The sequence below is a fragment of the Perissodus microlepis genome, chromosome 2, assembly GCF_051167445.1.
Source record: "Perissodus microlepis isolate ML-2025 ecotype Zambia chromosome 2, ASM5116744v1, whole genome shotgun sequence".
Classification (NCBI taxonomy): Eukaryota; Metazoa; Chordata; class Actinopteri; order Cichliformes; family Cichlidae; genus Perissodus; species Perissodus microlepis.
In genome coordinates this window covers 6,820,193-6,841,045 of record NC_140462.1, presented here as the reverse complement: position 1 = coordinate 6,841,045, position 20,853 = coordinate 6,820,193, and the positions used below count along the sequence as shown (strand labels likewise).

The window sequence follows — 20,853 nt, the reverse complement described above, 5'->3', positions numbered from 1 at the left end:
AAGCTGTGGTAGATGTTTGTTATGAATCTTAAGCATCTAAACAAACCACACTTGTTTGAGGACGTGTCAAATTATTCTAAGACAGAGAGATGATAATAATATATGTGGTTTAGGCAAGAAAAAGACTGCCTCCCTGAAAGACATCAGTGTAGGCCTATGCTTGGCACTAGGGCTGCCACAAACGATTATTTTGATAGTCGACTAGTCACCGATTATTTTTGCGATTAGTCGACTAATCAGATCATCATCCATTGGACATAAAACGTACAGCTTATTGCACCAGCATCCATCTGCTCTTATATAACTATCATTAGCTTACAGCTTTAAGTGTTTAAGGTATGTGCTAACTAAAAATAAAGACAAGATGATAGTTTATTAAATGTTAATGACATTTGCAGACAGCTGAGTTTAATAAACTCAGCCGTCTGCTCCTTGCTATCTAAAATATAACGGGACACCGGAGTATATTCTCGAGCATCTCACACTTCTGATAATCAGCTGTCTGCTTGATGTTTATTCAGCTGTGTAAAAACTATAACTTTAATCTCAGCCAAACCGATTTACTCAGGAACAAATAAAATACTGAAAAAAGACAAACAATAACATTTTTAAGTTATCTAGGTGACTTATATATATTTAACCTGAGTAGCGAAAGACAGCGGTGGGTTTGAAAACGATTTGCCGGGAGTCCGGTGCTCTCACGGGCTTTAATGAGCCTTGCCCCCTGCTAGCTATCGAGCTAGTGGGTAACAGACGTCTCCGAAAACGTGGGAGCGCTTTTGAAAATATGTGGTGTCCTGATAAACTGAGCAGATATTTGAGGTTTACACAGCTACATTCTCACCTGAAAATATGTTAAACGTTTATTTTGTGACCCAGAAAGAATAATAAGAGTAATATTAAATCTAACTAGCTGCCGCCATTGTTGGAAACTGTTCTGGGCCGCGCTATGAATTATGGGACACAGCTTCTTCTTCGGGGTTTAACGGCAGCTGGCATCCTTGTACATGCAGTGCTGCCATCTTCTGTTTCAGTCCGTTATTACACTCTTAAATCCTACTACTCATTCCTGCGTCTTTTGGGATCTAACAAAGCTTCAAACGACGAGTCGACTATTAAATTAGTCGTCGACGATTTTAATAGTCGACGTAATCGTGACTAGTCGACTAATCGTGGCAGCCCTACTTGGCACAACCTTGCTACATGATGTCCTTGATTTTTAACTGTAGATAATTTTGAATGCAGATGAAGTATGTATGTAGCCATTACAGCATATGGGTTTACACTCACAGCTCATGGTGTTGGAAAGACTCCTAACTCATTCATTCCCATCCCTTATGTTTCTTCATACCCTCTAGCTACAACTTGTTTACCCCCCTTCTCCATTTTTCCTGCACTCCTTCTGACTCAAAGATTTCCTAGTATCTTATAGTAAAACTCAAGCATTGAATCTTAGGTTTTGTTGAAAGGATTTAACTTGGAGTATAATTAATTGTTCAGTGTAGGGTTGTTGTACTATACTTTATGTTGTACGACTTGGGTTGCTTTGAGCTTAAAATGTGCTAACAGCAGTGGCCAAGAATCAAACTCTGGAGCTTGCATTTATGTGCTAGTGTGTTCCTCATCCCTTAGGCCATGAAACAAAAATGCTTTTGTTAATCTTTTTCATTAAGTTTTGTGTAGGTTTGTTTAATTAGGCATATTACAAGTTGTACAACCCCCAGTAGTAATATACAAATGATCTGGCTGCGGCATGCTGCAACAATATATTAAAGCGATAATTAAAAAAAGAGTACTTTGAATACCCTCTTAAAAATCTATCTTGATCATTTTTATATGGAAAAGGGCTGGATAGATAATGACAATTGGTATGTTGTCTACAAAGCAGTTTTTTGTTTTTTTTTTTTTGTTACATTTTGTTTCAAAGCCAGCTTGGTTTATATTAAAGTTGTTTTGATAAGCATTTTTTTAAATGTTCTGTTTAGGTCTGTTTTTGAGCTTTTCAAACTGTGCCTTTTTATACACATTCGCAGCAGGTGATTTATTGCTTGTTTCATTTGTTTGTTCAACCATGAGAGTTATTCGAGGAGCAGTTGAAATTATGAGCTGATTTGAACACCGTTTAATATTTGTTTATCTTGTATACAGCAGGCACTTTATACAAGTTGTATTATGTTGTATTGTCTTTTATAATTTTGAGCTATATATTCTATGGAACTAAGTGAATAGAAAAGTTGGGATGCACTAGCTACAGATGTCTAAATGTATCGAGCACATTATGCGGATGAATCACTTGGATATGTCCAAGTGTCTTTCTTTTTTCGTGTTCCCAGAGTAGAAATTGTAAGGGCAATGCTAATGATGATCATTTAACAAGACTAGAGCTTGTCTACTCAGCCAGTGAAGTGGAAAGGTGGGTGGGGGTAATGTCGCCCCAGCACTACCACATAGTGTGACCTCAATTATTCCATATTGTCATGACAGTTTGGCATGGCACGTGTCGAGTGTAACTGTTTCTGCCACTTTTTATTAATAATGCATCCCTTGTTCTCAGCATCTGTCAGGGTTTCATTTCACATTGGAGAGTGACGCTTGCTTGTTTTGACATACACAGCTACTGACATTTAATTTCTTCAACTGGATAGGATATATTATCATTTTCACCTTAGGCAAAACAGACATACCTGGCCAATGCAGTGGAACCCAACTTGTCCTCCTTGCTTGTGGTTTTTGGTGTAGCTCTCTTCCCACACTCTGCCTTCTCCTTGCTGAGTTCTGTTTCACTTTCTTTTGCAGTTTCAGTCTTCCTGCTTGTGCCCTCTTTTCTTAGTGCCTCACTCTTTCCTTAAGTCTTGCTGTTTTCTTGCCTTGGGCATCTAAAATGAATTTTGTTTTATTCTTACACTGTGCGTGCCTCTCATTTTAAATACTTTTTAGGTTTGTATCTTGTGCCATGTACCTGCCTTACCTGATACCCTTATAGGGTGTGTGTGTGTGTGTGTGTGTGTTAATAACAAGTTCACAACACTAATGTGGATATTGATTGACATTTTACATGAGGATTTTATTTGGACATATTTAAAACACAAACAAACAAAAAAACAAAGAAAGAAACAAAAATTGTTTGATCTTGTACCCAGAGGTTGTGATTATTATAAACTGTTTTTACCAAAAATATTGGGGTGGGATGAGAGAGTGACAGGGTATTTTATTTATTTATTTTTTGTTTGTTTTTTGTGTCTTTGAAACACTTGTGTGAAAGCATTTCAATTTATCTATTTGTAATCTCATCTCAATGAATAATTAAAACAAATTGCACTCCACACAATGTAACAGGGGAAAGATTTAGAGTCCCAAAGGCTTTTCTGTATTTACAGCCTCCATAAAACACTGGTCTGTCAGTAAAAGCCCTTCAGGCTACATTTCATTGATGGTGTGATCTTTTGCTGGTGAATTCCAGGCTTTTTGATTAGCTTTGCTGTCAGGTAAATGAGATACACCCTTTCTTTAACAGGGTGTATTGTGAACTGCATTAGACAGCTTGTTTTAAATAATTTGCTGGCAGCTGTGGCAAGCTTTGTCTGTATATTAATATATTTGTATTAATTCTGATTACAAATTTCTGTGTCAACTTTTGACCTTTTGCCATGTCCCTTTCTTGGTCACTTGAGAGCTGAGGAAACAATTTCTAAGTGTAATATACTGAAAAATACTCACGCAACAGCTTAAGCATGCAGATGATCCTTCTGATGGTAGTTGTCCTTAAGGTAGACTCATATTTAGCACCATAACATTTTCAATGAATGTACATCAGTTTAAATGTTTTCTTTCAATATTGCTTTTTTTTTTTTTTTTTTTTTTTTTTTTTTTTAGCTGTGTAACTGTTAAGTGACGAGATCAAACTAAGAAGCCTTCATTTCTTACCTTGTTCTAAGTTTCAAACACTTTCAAATACAACACTAATACTCCTTTACTGTTGAGATTGAGAAGGACTGGTGTCCGTCTACGTAGAGAGGTGGCTGCCTCAGAGCCAAAGTGGCACATCTTAAAATGGATTTAACTGAGAATGTGGAATCCAGTTATTAGCCAGGTAAGGCCATTGTCTTTGAGTGCCTGTATCTTGGAACTATAGTTGAATCTAAAACCTAAATAGACTGCGAAGAACATGTATATTGCATACAGAAAAAGTTATAGCTTTAAAACTAAGGGCTTAGGTACCTTTCAGAAAACAAAGCTTATCCCTCAGTTAAGTACCAGATGGTTTAAGTGGTGTGAGCAACATTGATGTTTGTTTTGTAGAAAACATGGTTTGATTAGGCTGGAGTTGGAATTTTTGGGGTTTACTTAAAGCAGGCCTGATATTAGACCATTTCTCTCTGGTTATGAGACAGCAGTGGCAGACTTGCTGGGTCTGGGATATTTTGTAATATGGTAACATGGTGGCCATAGTGTGAATAAAAGTGTTGTTCTTAGTTTGAATTGGATTTTAATTTATTAGGCTAAATATTCAAGCATGTCTATTGGTTTGTAATTCTCAATTGTTTGTGCTACGACTCACCAGTCCTTGGAGAATGGCTTTAAATTTAAGCAATATATACATTAGGGGTTATATGCTGATGAGAGTCCTGATCAATGTGTCCCTCCTAGTAAGCATTTTCTAGATTTATTGGAGGTCTCATAATGAGTACCTGAAACATACATGGCTTCTGAGTCCTTGAACCACACTGCCGAAGCCGTGCTGTCAGACTCCTCAGTTTTGTGCCTTCCTCACTTGGGTACACCCTCCAGGTTAATTACGGAAGCTTGCTTTTTGTAGACCTCATCAGAAAAGAGCAGGTAAAATTGAAGTGGCTCTTGTAGTTATTTATTATCTAAACCTTCTGACAAATGTAAGATCATAGGTTAGAGTTTTTTGGGGTTTTTTTCTTTTCTTTTCTTTTCTTTTCTTTTTGTTTTTGTTTTTTTTTGATGGTTGTTTCAATCCTCAGATGAAATAGTTACATGAAGAAAATGGCTTAACCAGTTTCTGTGCTTTTATAATTTCTACATAATATAACACAAGTGCGCACTAAAAATATGATTAGAAATATGTAAATTATGGAAAGTTCCTTGAACAAATACCTGTCAGATGTTTATTTTGATATTATTTTGTTTTCAGTTAGCTGTTTTAGAGCAGTCAGTGAGTGAGAACAAACATGGTAGAGTTCAGTTTGTACTCTGTTTAATCATCCAAAAATCTGGAAGTTGTCTGGATTCAAGTACTCAGTCTGTCTAAAATCAAAACAATATTGGAGTTGTTGTTTGCAGTGGCAGTAATACTTGCACTAAGCAGAGATTTAGAGTGGCTCAAAAATCCAGAGGTTAGCCAATAACTGTATTTACTGGAGAGTGTTATACAACTGTAGAAAAAAATATGGACACTGAAATAATAAAACAAAGTCTTTTCTGTTGTTTTAGTAGTTTTTATGTAAATTGCTTTACTGTGTCTTGTGTGAATGTTTCACTTTGATCGTTTTTTTTTTCTTTTATATTTTGCACATAGAAGCTTAAGACTTTTTTTGCGTTGATGAATTATATTTACTACTTTGTTTTTTTCCCTTTCATCTGAAAGTTGAATCTGAAACTAGACTCAAAGACAGTAGTACTGTTTTTAAATGTCACTTGTAAAAACTAAGAAAAATGTCTTAGTTTGTGGTTTTGGTTTTGATTTTCTCCATGTAAGTAAATATCACATTGGAATTAGAAACTCTGTGACAAAGTTTAATCTCTAGTTTTTTGCTCTGACATCCAAGAAAAATGGACAACGCTGGATGTTGCTGGTGTTATCTGATGATCATTATCTGTAACTGCAGTGCTTATATATCAGTCATTTAATTTTGGGCATTTAATCACATAGGACCAGTGTCAATGTAAAATCATGAATTTGGTGCAGTTAATATTCTCAACAATTCAGTCTTACATAAGACTGGAAATGCTTTAATAGCTTAATTACTGGTTATTCATTGCGGTGTTAGTTTGTAGATTTTTCACTATTTGCTCTTCTATTAAACAACAAAAACAGCTATTTGTATAGATGGCCTTGGCTTCCTATAGCTTGTGGTAAAGTAAAAGTTAACTAACTTTTGAATGTACCCATAAACATGAATCCGCATGGCAAAAAAAATTTGAATTTTTAAAATCATAAATATTTAAACAATATCCTTCTTGAATGTCAACAAGTGTTGAATTTCACTTTGTTGATGTTCAGTTTTGCAGTATCATGATTTATACACTGTACTAAAGTGCAATTACAGACCAAACCAAGTTGTGAGCATCCATCAGTTGGCAAACACCTTGTAAATTATAATCATTTTATTTAAAAAATATATGTTTTGAGGGGACAATGGTTTTTTTTCTTTTTTTCTTTTTTCAGTTTGGCACATCTTATCCACTATACAGATATGAAATTGTACATATTACAATACAAAAGGAAAATGGGAAGAGAAAAAGCATTCATTTTGCACAAAGAGGTTGGGTTAGAGAGGGGATTGGTGCTGCTTTTTTTTTTTTTTTTTTTTTCTTTTTTTTTTTTCTTTTCTATTTTCCATTTTTTTTTTATTTTTAGGCAGGGTGGGAACAAGGGCTAGAGGATGACAAGAGGAAACAAAAACAGATTACAAAGAGCCAGAGTGCAAAGGGATGCATATTTCTACAAATTTGTGGATTTTCAGTCACTTGGTACAACTGTAGTCTTAAACAGTGAAATGTCTAATGATTGACAGAACTTTATAGGAATTCCATATACATCCCCATACTTGGTGTTATCAAAAACGAAGTCTCCCCATAAAGTTTGCTGAATGAGATTAGGAAATATTCAACTGAATTTTGACTCTTGAACATGCAAGACAGATTAGAAGGGCAATAGTTAAAGCAGTGCTAAGCTGGAAACAAATTAAACTAGAAAATGGAGGTGCTTGACTTTTAAAAATATGATCAGTGTATGCAATGCTTTCATTCAATTCAGACATGAAGTGTAACAATTTTTGGTTTACAAAAGCACTTTCTTAAGTTGTTTTAGGCATCCTATGAGCATGTGCTGAGACACGTTGACACGCAAGCATTCATTTGAGTGTGAAGCCAAATTTTGACAAGCTCAATATAAAGACAAAGCCACAAATGGTACCTCCTCCTTACCTATAGGGGGCATCAGCCAATGAACTGCACCCTAATTGTTGAAAACCAGACGTCTCACTTAAAAGTGCTGCATCTTGTCATCACTAATTGCAGACTTTAGTAAACACGAGTTAAAATACTAGTCCTAGGAATTGATAAGAATATCATAAAATCGCTGAGTACTTGAATTTTACAGTGTTCAAACATTGGACTGCCCAACACTTGATTAGCTGTGAAGTTGCTGCTACTCTGGTCAGTGTACATTTCATGCCTAAGGTGCTGTCATTCTGTCATTCCATTCTCTACTACTTTTACTTGCCCATAAGGATGCTCGAAAATTTTAAGAAAAAGACATAACCCCATTGTTAAACTCGGGCTGAGAGGAATAGATAGGACGATGAAGACCCACTCTTTCACCCTACCCCCACTACTAAATTGAACACAAAGAAGTGCGAAGCTACTGCAGCAGCTTTAGTCTGATGCTAATGCACATCCTCCCCCTGCTGCATACAAATGTGTCCTCACCCAGGCTTGCTGTTTGCTTATCACTGGATCTCCATTTGCTCTCAGGGTATTGACCGCAGTTTAACTTGACACGTTCGAGTGCTAACCTAGGACCTGAAATGCATTTTTTGCTAACAAGAACAATAACTTAAAAAAAATATTCACACATGATTTTTGGTCACAAGGATTACTATACTGTATTATTTTTCAGTGGTAGCATGACTAAATGTTTCTAGATCACTGGTGTGGGTGACAGAATATTAAGTTAATTTTGCCTTGCTTTAATTGGTTCAATCTTGAGCCTGTCAGGACTGATTAGTGTGTAAGCAGTAAAGAGCACAGGCTACTGGGGTTTTGTATTCAGAATAAAATGCGCTCCTGTCTGGCATTTGAGCTGTTTGTTACAGTTTGTCACTTGCTACCCTCACTCTAGCTTGTCTGTATATTGATCCTGGTATAATATAGCTCATCAGTTAATTGTAATCAACACCTAAAGCTGTTGGAAATATTATGGTCACAGTTTGTATGGCAGTTGAAAATGGAGAATCCATGTACAGATCATTGTAGATCATTTTCCATGTCTAGGGTGAGGCTGACATCCATGAGTTTTTTCTAAGCAGTGTAGTGTGTTGGAAGTTAATCACAGTTGTTCAGTCTGTCCCACAGATTGAGAATTTATTTGTGGTGTTGAGCCCTCGTGGGTGGGAGCTCAAACATCCATTAACTTGAGTCAGCTGCAAAACAGCTTTGCATTTACGGGGGTAACGTCTGATTAAAGAGGTAATTTTTCCAATTTATATAATTGAACATAAATTCTCCATTCTCAGTCCACACTTTCAGTTGCATTTCCACACAGAAATGTTTCTTTGGAGGAAATCCAAATTTTTTTTTTTTTTTTTTTTTTTTTTTTTTTAGAAATAAAACAAAATCTCATTCTTGCTAAATACAGCCTCTCTTCTTCTTTTTGTTTTCTGTTATTTGAGTTGGGCAACCCAAATGTATTCTTGGTGGGAAACCGTGGAACCATGTCAGATTTGATAAACATAATGTCATAAGTGATTACTCAATAGAATTTCAGGATTCTTCTATCCGTAACAGATGATTTCTTTATTTATAACATAACAATAATGACATTTACTTTACAGTTATAATTCATAATTTGAGTTTGGTCTTAGTGCCCTTTAATGTATTATAGTTCTCTCAAAACAAAGCTACAAAACAAAATGTTTTGATAATTGGTTCTGTTCATTTGCCCCAGTGATTGAATGTTTGGCTTGGACTGCCTATGGTGTAGTTAGAAACAGCATTTCAAATATTTACTTTTTAAAAGAAAATACATAAATCACATCTTCCCTTAATGTATTCTGTTAGCAGAGGGCCACTTGGCAAAGTAGTTTCTCTGTGCTGCAGAATATAGAGACAGTGGTGGAGACAGATCTCACAGTTTACAATTTTCTTCTTTAAAATGATTGCCCCTGCCTGATATGAACAACCTTGCATTCATATAAAAATAAATTTGTGACTATCTCTACAACGTCCCGTAACTGGCCAACCTCTGCCATTGTAGCATTCTCACATATTCTCAAATCTCACTTGTAGAAATTATGCTTTTTACATAAACTGGAAAAACAAATCAAACCCTGTATCATCTGAAATGGTCAAATGACAAACCATATGCTCTAGGAATAAATAAGAGTTCATACTTCACACTCTTTGTAAGGCAGCTGCTGACACTTGCACTGCCCGTAGCCGTTGATGATCACGAGTGCCCCTTCTTCATGGCTGGGCTCATACTCATTATAGGGTACCTGCGTAGCTAGGTCTGCCATAGGCTGTCGTTGCTGGGTCCTCATCTGTCTGCGGTTCTGAATAGCCGAACAGTGGCGTATCCGGCGCAGGGTAGGCGGGCAGCACTTCCGTGAGATATAGACAACAAAAATGATGAAAAAGAATGAAAAAAGAAGGGCCATAGTTCCCATGATAACCCTTTGAGTCATAACAGTGTTGTCTGCAGTTGCGAAGTCATCTGTTACAGCTGCCTCTTCCAATGGAGCAGTAGTAGCTTGAGCAGTGCGTGATGTTTGTGTTGTGATTGTTGTGGTAGTGACTGTGGTAAAGCTCCCAAAATCCTCTGCATAGTCCGGTGTGGGGGTCGGCTGCATAATTCCAAACAAGGAGCTTGTGATCTCTGCAGCTGTAGTAGAGTCTGTTGTTGTACTAATGGTCTGAACAACTGGTACTGAAAAATTCTGACAAAGTTGGAATCCGTAAACGGCATCTAGTATCTCCTCACCTTGGGCATATTCAGGACTGTGGCAGAGGATGGAATGCTCCCACCTTCCCTTAAAGGCGCTTAGCCAAGTGGCAAGAGAGCAAATCCTTTTGGTACATTCCCAAAGGTTGCTGGACAGCCCAATCATACCCAAAGACTGCCACATATCCAAGACTTGGGGATCCAGGCTGCTCAGTTTGTTGTTATCCAGCAGCAAAACTTTTAAATTTGGCAGCGTTTGAAACACATCAGGGGTCAGGACACGAATTTCATTTCCTGTGAGGTCCAGCTTCTCCAGCGTGGTCCAGATCCATTCCATGCCACATGTTACGTTGCTGATCTTATTCCATTGCAGGTATAGAAATTGAAGGGCAACAAGGCGAGGGAAATGGGCCAAGTTTATCTTGGTCAGTTGATTGTGCTCCAAGTGGAGCTCTTTAAGCTTGATGAGCCCAGCAAATCCATTTCGTGCCAGGCTTCGGAGACGGTTGCTGCTTAGGCCCAGATATTCCAGGCTACGGCAGTCCCAAAATGCCCGAACAGGTGTGGTGCGAAGTAAATTAGAGCGGAGGTGGAGTATCTGGAGCTTCCTCAGTCCGTGAAACAGTTCTGGCTCCAAAGCAGTCATCTGATTGAAGGACAGGTCCAGTATCTGAAGATTGATGAGGTGGATGAAGGTTGTGTTGGGCAACTTGGTGATACGATTGGAGCTCAAATTGAGGTCCTTCAGTTTATAGAGCCCTTGAAAGGCATCCTCTTGTACTGTGGTAATCTGGTTGTGGTCTAGATGTAGCCAAGTGAGCTGGCTGAAACCATAGAATTGATCAGGGCTGAGCTCAGTGATACTATTGTGTCGTAATGACAGCCCCAGGGCTCCCTTGTCCACACCATCTGGGGGTGCCTTAAGCCCCTGGGTGTCGCAGTAAAACTGCAGGTCCTCACAGCGGCATTTTTGAGGGCAGGTTGTGCACAACGCAGGAGACAGCAGGCACGCTAGGAGCATGCTGATCACAGACAGAGCCGCTGGTGCAGGTCCCACCAATGGCCACCTTGAATGGAAACCTGGGTGGGTTCAAAGACAAGAAAATGAACTGTGGGGCGGGAAAGCTAATCTCTGCAGAGTACTTATTACTAATTCATGCTGGCAGTTATGCTTTTTTTGTGTACGCTCTGTCTTGTCCTTACATATAGCTGCTAAGGTATTTTACATTGGCAACTTTAACAGTGTATGTAAACATGATACCCTTGAGATTCGGTTTAATGGAGATGTCATTTTCTCAGCAAGGCTTCTAATGATCAGCTGCATACATAAGGCAGACTTTTTTTTTCACCTCTCCTCTCCCTTACCGTTTATATTAAGCCTGTTTTGGTCTACATTTTGTGCTATTCATTCGAGCATAATTTTCTTTCTTAATATTGTCATTCTTTTTTTTTTTTTTTTTATATCAAGTGCTCTATGCTTCTTTTTTTTCTAGGGGGGGGGGGGAAGCATAGATCTGTTATCTGTTCAGGAAAAAATAATAATTAAAAAAAAAATCTTTTAAGTCTCTTTTTTTTTTTTTTCATCACTTATGAAAAGTGATTCATCTTCTAGATGATACAAATGTTAAAAATGTATGTCTTCCCAACTCTTCAGTCTGAAGGAGGAAACATGAAGGACCATTGCAGTAAATAGACTAGGCAGAAGAGCTTTTAGTCTTCAGCCTCCCTCACTCTTACTTGTATTCCCTATTCATGTCCAGACCTGTCATATAAAGGGACTAACTTACCCATTCTTTTGTGCACATCGGAGGCTGCATTCAACTGTCCTTTTCCGCAGACTCTTGGAGCAACCAGATGGAAGAAAAATCCAAAGGGAAAAAGCCCTTTTGATTAAGCACAAAAGGAATCAGCCTCTTGGGAAATAAAGCAATTCTGAACCCACCCAATTCAAACAAAATATGAAATTCCATGTCCCGACTAGATGTTTATTCCTTTTATTTTGTTAGTCCTTTAAAATCCAGGCTCATAGAAGAGGTTGAGTCTTTTTCTTCCAGCCCACGAATCCTTGAAAAAATTATTTTTTTAAGTTGATCAGTTGCATCCAGAGCGACTCCAGTGATCAGACCCCCCCCCTCCCTTTTTCTTCTTTTTCTTTTTTTTACCCTTTTGTTTCCTTTCCTCCGCAATGGTGTCAGCTCAGACCGTTAATTGAAGATCAAGTGCTTCTCTTTCATTGCCGTGGTCCTCCAACCCTAACTTGTTGATGGCAGCCAGAGATCCTGCTTCTGACGCCGGCTCAGTCTCAGCATAGCCTCTGCAGAGCTGTGAGCGGAGCCCTCGTCTGCTAGCTGAGACGCAGGGAGAGAGAGAAAAAAGCAGAGCAGGGAGTCAGGGATGTTATTCTGTGCTTTTTTGTTGCAGCCACTCACTGCTACAGAGTGGTGGCAGCCTGGCGTCGATCATCACTACTGTTTCTCTCTCTCTTTTTCTCTCCCACACACACACACAAACACCCTCTCACTCTCCTGCACAGTCACTTGCTCTCTGCCTCATACACAGTGCTTGTGCACCTTAGTCTTCCTCCACCTCCCTCTTGCATCTCCCTTCCCTCCCACTGGCTCGTCACCTTCAGAATATTGATATCTTGAACGTGTTGCGGCAGCATGCTGTTGAAATTAACCACAGCTGTAAATCTCAGTCTCGCCTTGCTGCTGTTCTGCAGACTGTATGTATAAATGTATACACGGGACATGAACCTTAAAAAAATTAAATAAAATAAAAAGAGAGAACACAGCAAAACAGGTTTTACTACATCAGTGCTAACATAGGGTGTCAAATTTACATATCCTGGTTGCAGTTCTTTAACTTTTGAGGACAGGAATGTGATCAATTGCCAGCTCCTTTGAAGTTAAGTTAGGCTAGCTTTTAAAATGTAAAGGTCAAGGAAAAATACTGGGTTATTCATGTGAAATTTACTAATGCTAACATGCATCTACTTGACCTTAAGCTATTTTGTAATTTTTCTATTTTTTTCTTTCTTTCTTTTTTTTTTTTTTTTCTTGAATCCCCCTTTTTTTTAATTATTATTTTTTGTTTGTTATTTTGCTGTTCATCCCTTTTGGAAGAAAAACTGAGGTAGCTGAAAAGTCGAGGTGTGAAATGAACTGTGGTGATGAGAAATTCCTTAATCCCTTGTCCCTATAGTTCTTCATTATTTAATGTTTGGTTGAGATGCGTTTTGGGGTATATGCATCAAATTAAATTGCAATCAGGCAGACTACTTAACAGAAATGGTATGAAGAACAGATGGTATCCTCCTCAAAGTTGGTTCTTCGGACCCAGTCTCCTTAAATTTATCTGATCTGGATTTTAAACATTGTTATTTAATGAAAGCACGTAACAATGCACACTGATTGTAGATGGCGGTGATGGTGAATTCCATATTTTCTGTTTTTTCACAATTCAAGTTGGAACACAGAAAAAGTAAGCCCCATCATTATCTGGCTGTGAATTTGCAGGTCATTTGTCCTGCATGTTGCTGTATTTTTCCACATCTATTTTAGCCTACATCATCAAAATGGCAGAAAACATGTAAAAATACTAAGACCTTAGAGGAATGTTCCATCTGTCTGTGTGCCGTCTGCTTAGTGGTAATTTGGCGTGTTGCAAAAGTAAATTTTAAAAGGGGGGAAAACATTAAATTATACTTAATTTGTACTTAAAGTTCAATAAATTTATAACTTATAAATCCAACTAAGATGAACTTTGAAAAGCAATAATGTTGAATTGTTGAAAAGCAATAATATTGACTGCATATTATTTGACTCTTAGGGCAGACTCTTGTTTCCATTAAAACACTAGTGGGTTTTTGTTGAACGGGATGTTCCTAAATCTGTCATAAAGGAGATGGATATACTCACCTGGCTATCATAAAAGATTCTGCAGAGAAACCGCTTCCATAACGAGCACCTGAAGAAGTGCTTTAGAACCCCTTGGCGTGGAAATGAAATATAGGCTAGGCATGAATGAAATAGGATTGAAAGTGTTGGGGCAAAGCAGGCTAAAGCCCTACCACAGCACTGTATCCAGCCAGCACAAAATCACAGGGGATTAGTGCTGTGGAGCTCCATGGCCCCTAACTGTGTGCACAAGCCCCCAACGGGCATAGGGCAGTGGGGGATGGGGTAGGTCAATGCTACCACCATCCATGGTGTTACGTTGCAGTTGATTTAAGCATTATAAAGGGAAAGAAGAGCCCAGAGTCCAACTGGTCCTTTGCCTTTACTCAGACCTTTCCTGTCCATCTAATTTTGCTCTAATTTTATGGCTCTCTGCTATCTGGGAATTTTTTTTCACTCTTTCTCACTTTATCTTCTCAAGCGTTTCTAAAAGTTTTCAGTGTTTTTCTTTTGTACTTTGCAGAATGTGATCGAACATCTCTCTACTACAACTACTCAGTAGTTATGAGTGTGTTCACTGCAAGGCAGCCCCTGAGTATTTGTGTGGCTTGTGTAGATACAACTAAGAACTTATTTAAACCAGAAATGGATGCATAGGTTTAAATGTAAAAGACTGATTTTGGGCCTTTATGACTTTCCCAAAGTTGGTCAGTGCTTTTGTGTAGCAACAAGTCACCTCTACTTACGTCACCTTATGATAGCCAATCCAGTCCTTACTTTTGTTCTCAATAGTTTCCACAGTTGGGAGCTAATGTTGGCCTTTAAAGCTTGAAGATAAATGGCTTATTCTAATACAAAATGACCAAAGGACTTGGGCAGCATTGTAATAAAAATTAGTGAGGGGGAATAATGAAACAAAATGAGCACTTTTAATATTATTAACCCTGAATCAAATTAGAATCACAAATGTGACAAACATAAAATGATTTAAAACAGTTTCAAGTTTGACAGCCCATTGGATTTAGAAACGTTGGCTGTTACCAGACTAATTTTAATGTTGTACGCAGGTCTTTATAGCATATCCATGAAGAGCGCCGTGGTGGTAGAGAGGCTTTGAAAGGATTTGGGTAGCTTTTTTTCCCCCCCCTCTTCAATAAAATTTTGGATTATAAAAGCAGTTTGCAACCAACAGAAGCACTTAAGAGGATGCATTGCACATTAAATATGACACTGACATAATGCAAAGAATCTTTTTATTTTATTTTATAAAAGCCAATATGGTGGCTGTTGCCCTGTTTACTTTCAGTGTGTATACATTATTAATTTAAATTGTTAGCTGGTATTCTGTCGGTGCATTACTTGCTGTGAGTCGGTGGAGGATATCAGTGTTTATTGGAGAGCAAAATGTACAATAACTGGAGGCTTCAGAAATGAACTGGACTTGGTATCTCCAAACATTAGCTCCACAAAGCAGAATAGCTCAAGCTTGTTGAAAATTACATTTAATTTCAGAGTAACACCTACAGGGTGACCCAAGTCAGCTCTAGAAGAGTTTGGGTGACGTTAAAGTATAAATTGTATAACTACCCTGTTGGTTTAAAAATGAAAAGATGCAAGGGATGATTTACAGATATGAATATTTTTGTCATTTTGCCTTTTATTTACTCAAGTCCATAGACTGTTTAATATTTTAGGTTTGATATTGATTTAATTTGATCTGATCCCAAGACTTTTTTGACACATGAGCTGGTCACTGTCATTCTACTCACTAATTACTTCTTTTTTCCATGTTTCAGGCGGGAAGAAAAGACCGAAGCGATGCTCTGAACACTGCCATTGATAGAATGACAAAGAAGACTAGAGACCTTCGCAGACAGGTACTTTTTTTTTTTTTGTGAACTTCTTTTTCCCTCTTTCCACTAGGTCTTCAACTTTAAACTGTAGTGTTTGCGCTCAGTGAACTTTTATTGGAAAAAACAAATCAAATATTTTTTTCTTTACTTCAGCCTTTTGAAGTTTACCAGCAAACCTCAGGAGACTCTTGTCTCTCATAATGTCAGGATGTAATCTGTAGTTCAAAAAAAGCTTTGGTAGACATCAGTCTGTATGTAAAGGATATGCACCAAGGGCATTCTAACGCTTCCTTTTTCAAAAAATCATCTTATTTCACAGCTGCGCAAAGCTGTGATGGACCATGTCTCTGACTCTTTCCTGGAGACTAATGTTCCCCTCCTGGTCCTCATTGAAGCTGCTAAGAATGGCAATGAGAAAGAAGTTAAGGAATATGCTCAGGTGTTCCGTGAACATGCCAACAAGCTGATTGAGGTATTGTATGGTTTTTTTGTTTGCGTTTTTTTTTTTTTTTTTTCCTTTTCCCTTCCTCTCTCTCTCCAGTGCATTTGCAGTCAGAACCTGACCCACCCCCAGATCATAACACTCAAATGCTTCAACTCTATCTCATTAGTATTGCATATTTAATTTTTATTGTAGTTTCTGTTCTCTGAGATAAAACTTGTGATAAGACTATAGCATTATTGTGCCTTTAAAAGGCTTCTTTAAAGGTCTTTGGTCAATTCAGTCTGATGTTGGTCACACTCTCGCACACAAACATTAAATAAAGAGATAATAATTATTAAACATAATATTTAAGGAGCTCTATTGCAGATCCTGGATCCTTTCCCCTTTTCCCCCTAAAATGAAAAATAATAAAAAAATTGCTATGTGGCCAAATACATCAAAATTGCTCTTTCTTTATTATGAGAAGCAAAAAATATTTTTAGATCATTATGAAACTGTTTTGGGCTGTCATAGTAGTCACGTCAGTAATCTTTAAGAGCTAGTTTTGAGTCCATAACCTTCCACTAACAGACGAGAATGCAATACATGGTAAAAAAAATAATTCAAGATGCAAGGAGAAAAGCAAAGTCATGGAAGCGATAGGCAAGAAACTAACAGAACATTCAGCCAGGCTCATTAGTGGTCTTTCCTTCCATTCCTCTAATGCCTGTGTAGAGCATCATATGCTGACATTTGAAAGTGACTTCTGTCTATGGGCATATTGCCATGAGTGTAGCTGGACATGTTAGACTAGCCAGGACAAGCAACATGCATATTCACCAGGGAAACCATTGAAGCATCAGAAGGAAAGGGGGGGTGGGGAACAACACTGGGGAGTAGCCCCTTAAGTAGCACCTGAAGGCCTGAGTGTCAGATGTGGCATTAGAGCACTAGACCTTGCTAATGCATGGTTACCATTTGTGCTTGTAACACTTAGAAACACAAGGGGGGGAGAGAAAGTGTAATTTAAAAAGTTTTGAAATTTAAACCAAAGTAGCTTTGGTTTAAATTTGTTATGAACTTTATGGAGAAATTTCTTTTAGTAATTTTTGCTTACAGTTTTCATTTTCATTTGAATATACATGTTGTATGATATCCATCTAAGAATAGAAGGTGCATCTGTAAAAACCGCTTATCAGCAGCACAAAAGAAAAACTGTACAAATGATGTTTAAATAATGTAAACTCCAAATACTGTCATATTTAAAGCTGGGGCTCGTTGTGATAATTGTTGCTATCATGACTTTGGAAGTAAAATATTCTAGTTAAAGTCTCCATATCTGCAGTGGAACTGAGCTCCTACATCAGTCTAGTTATACTAAATATTTATCAGCAAAATATGTTTTTGTCGTACATAAATTAGGAATGCTAGTTGTGTAGTAAAGCCACTGAACAGCATCTTGGCACTGCATTGATGGGCATCATTATGGTAGAGTTTTAAGCACTGGGCAAAGTAATTTCCTGCTGATTAGGCATTTTCTAAAAGGGAGCCAGTTGCCATAAATTCCCATTTCAAAATTTACATTAGGAGATACTCAGTGTGATCTAGCAGTTTATCCTCCACATACTTTCTTTAGTGTGTTCCTTCCAAAAAACGACAAACATCAACTGCTGCAACACAAGTGTTCACAACCTAAGTTGATGTATGCCTTCAAACCTAGAGAGAGCCCAGCTCTAACTAGGACCTGGGAATTATAAATCATGTTTTGCAACAGCCTCGACAGAAGTGGCATACGTTACTCTTCATTTTGGCTAAAGATTTCTGCCTTTTTAGAAGCTGCCAACATTGCATTTTGTCATTTTTACATTAACCTTTTTAATTATTTTTTTTTATGTATCCCATCCCTGGTTAATATGATTGGCAAAAGCACACAGTCAAGTATTATCTCACTTCTCAGGAAAATTATTCCTGTAAGCCAACATCAATACAATCGGCTGAACAGTAAGCAGTTCACAGTGGAACTCTTGGCTTTCACCTTTAAATAAAAATGGTTGACATTTACCTTCAAATGCATGGTAGGAAGTAGGTATTGAACTGTGCTGTGGGCCGCTCTAGATTAGAGCCTTTGCCAAACAATATATATGCAAATCAATAGAGCTGGAAAGACTAGAGAGAAGTTGAAACATGTTTGTTTCTTTATAACATATGGAACAAAAATGCTTAAAATACAGGATGTCCTCTGTTCAGTAGCAGGAATAGCAAAGAGCAACCAGTCTCTGGCTGTGTTTTGTATGACATCGCAGGTTGCGCAATTGTAGTCTGCCGTAAGGCAAATGGCCTATTACATTACACACATTTTTATGAAAGCTACATTATGACTGACCCATATTTAGAGAATGAGGGGGATACAAAAAAACTGCATTCAATTTGGCATGCACCAAGCTGTGTAAGGCTCTCATCCAGGCAAAGGGATGGTTGTCACATTATGCAGAGGGTTACTTATTTACCTCATTTAGATAAGTTGTTTGTTTTTGAGTGCACACTCAGTTCTGAAATATAAGCTTTGGAGTGTGAAGCCACTATAAGTCATAGAGATGTGCTACATAGCAGGTTGAGATGCAGAGATGTGCATTACTGATGGTATAATCAGCAGTGGAAAGTGAATTTACTGGTAAACCCACCTAAGGATTTCTTTTGTTTAAGAAAAAATATATATATTAAGCATTGCCATAAAGCTTGCTTTTTTTTAATGTTTTTCAAAAAACAAACTTGCACCCATTATCCATAACTCTAAAACCAGTCACTAAATATTGTGTTCCCTCATGTCAGTAAAACAACTCTTGGTAATCAGCTTTTCCATGAGTGCATGGAGTTAATCAGTGTATTTAATCTTACCTGTCAGTGGTATTATGTCATTGACATGTGAATGACCAGTTGTACACCCTTTCATTTTAAAAAGATTTGGTGTCTGAATACCTTATTGATGTTCAGGTCTAATGGATAACTTAATTTTTTTTTTTTTTTTTTTTTTTTTTTTTTTTTTTTAGCTTGATGTATGGACGGTCACACTGCAGTTGTATACTTGGCTCAATAGCATTGATACTAAACCACTGCAGTGATTAAGATATTTTATGGTAAATATATTATCCATGATATTAGCATAAGCTTGTAGTTTGTTGGATTATCTGTCCTTAGCGCAACTGCTTGATTGGGATAACTGTTACAGGGCTATAGTTATTTCAAATAATTTGGCATTGTCATTCTTCTCAAATAAATGCAACCCCAGTGTCTCAGCTTTAACATATGTTTGGTATGTTCACTGTGAGAAATATGGGTTTGAGATTTGTAAATCATTGCTTTTTTTTCCTTCTTTTTTTACATTTTACACATGTCTCAGCTTTCTTGGAGTTGGGTTTGTACGTATTGTTGATGACAGAGTACTTCTTTAACAAGGGGTTGTGTATTAAGGAATAGCTCTGTGGGACAGGAAGGTAAGAAAACAGGTGCACTTTGGTAATTGTTTGCATAGACTGTAAAGTCGGGCTCCCCTGATACTTTAAATGGTATGGTACAGTGTTGCAAGTGGAATGGCATCTCTCTATGCAGAAACATCTCCTTTCCCAGTGGTTCACAGGGGGTGTCATTAAAAGCTTATGCGAAAGATCGTGCAAGTAAAAACACAGGTCTTTCCAGTTTTTCTTCATGTAACCACTCTTCATTCGTCCTCATGGATTACTAAATGTTCTCCCTCTGGTTCCAGTATGTTTGAATAGCGATGTAGGATATGTTTATATCAATGTTTCAGTGCTTTAGCTACACAGTGAAGAAAGTGCTTCTCATCAGCAAATTACTCAGACATTTTAAGGTTTGAAAGGGCCTCCTCAATGCAATACTTTGGCAGCCAGTGATGCACCACCACCAGCCCATCAAATAAGATGTTTTTTGTTTTTGTTTGTTTTTTCTAATAAGTATTATTTCCCTGTCTGTTAATGGTACCAGAGGAAGAAGAATATCATCACAGAAACCTGTTTTTGAATAGAAGTTGATTAAAGGAAAAAGATAAATTGAATGCCTAAGCTGAGCTTTGTTCATTCCTTTTCCAACCTCGTGCTTTTGATCCAGTCAGACCTATTATTAATGTATGTTTTAAAATCCAGTGTGTCATCTTGGCTGACAGTTTTGTTGCGCTTTTTGACCCAGATGTCAGTAAAGTAGTAAATTAGTGACCAAACTTTAACAGATTTATGTGTGGGAATACAAAAATAAGAGCAAAGCTGTTGGACTCCTTGTCCTTGCGCTTTTGCTGTCATGAGTTGGTTTAGTCCTTTGTAATTGATTATGTTTCAGCACATTTTCTGTCTGTTGAATAATCCCATTTTGGCGCAGTTCCTCACATCCCAGGCATTCTGTTACAGCATTGCTGCCAGTATATGCCAACCAAAATGGGAATCTTCAAAGCCTTTGACCTAAATTTATGTCGCTATGAGTAGATGTCTAATGTAAAACTTGAGTATGAAAGACTATTTAGAGATAATTGTAGGAGAGCTTTATTTTAGTCAACACAAAAAAAATTACTGATGTTGGCAGCTGCAGGCAAGATTTGCTTAGTTTAGCACTCCCGTTCCCACTCTACTGCTCACTTTTTGAAAGTGTCAATAATATTTGCCTCTCCATGAGCGTGATGGCAATCTGGCAGTCTTGTGATTCAGTCACTGAGAATAACGATATCCTTGAGTTAACCAGCTACAACTTAGATTTCCATTTGGT

General features: G+C 37.6%; 2 protein-coding genes across 2 annotated transcripts in view; one reads left to right on the top strand and one right to left on the bottom strand.

Annotated features, from left to right (window-relative positions):
• ctnna1 (catenin (cadherin-associated protein), alpha 1) overlaps positions 1-20,853 on the top strand; it is a 73,998-nt gene that overhangs the window by 19,339 nt on the left and 33,806 nt on the right. Inside the window, exons 8-9 of the mRNA XM_084942395.1 lie at positions 15,606-15,686; positions 15,982-16,134. Coding sequence (XP_084798521.1) covers positions 15,606-15,686; positions 15,982-16,134 — 234 coding nt within the window. The remainder of the gene's footprint in view (positions 1-15,605; positions 15,687-15,981; positions 16,135-20,853) is intronic.
• lrrtm2 (leucine rich repeat transmembrane neuronal 2) lies at positions 1,874-12,376 on the bottom strand. The gene is made up of 2 exons (XM_084942407.1): positions 11,698-12,376; positions 1,874-10,990 (listed from the first exon to the last, which is right to left on the bottom strand). The coding sequence occupies exons 1-2, from the start codon at positions 11,699-11,701 to the stop codon at positions 9,354-9,356; spliced, it is 1,641 nt and encodes a 546-aa protein (XP_084798533.1). The 5' UTR covers positions 11,702-12,376; the 3' UTR covers positions 1,874-9,353.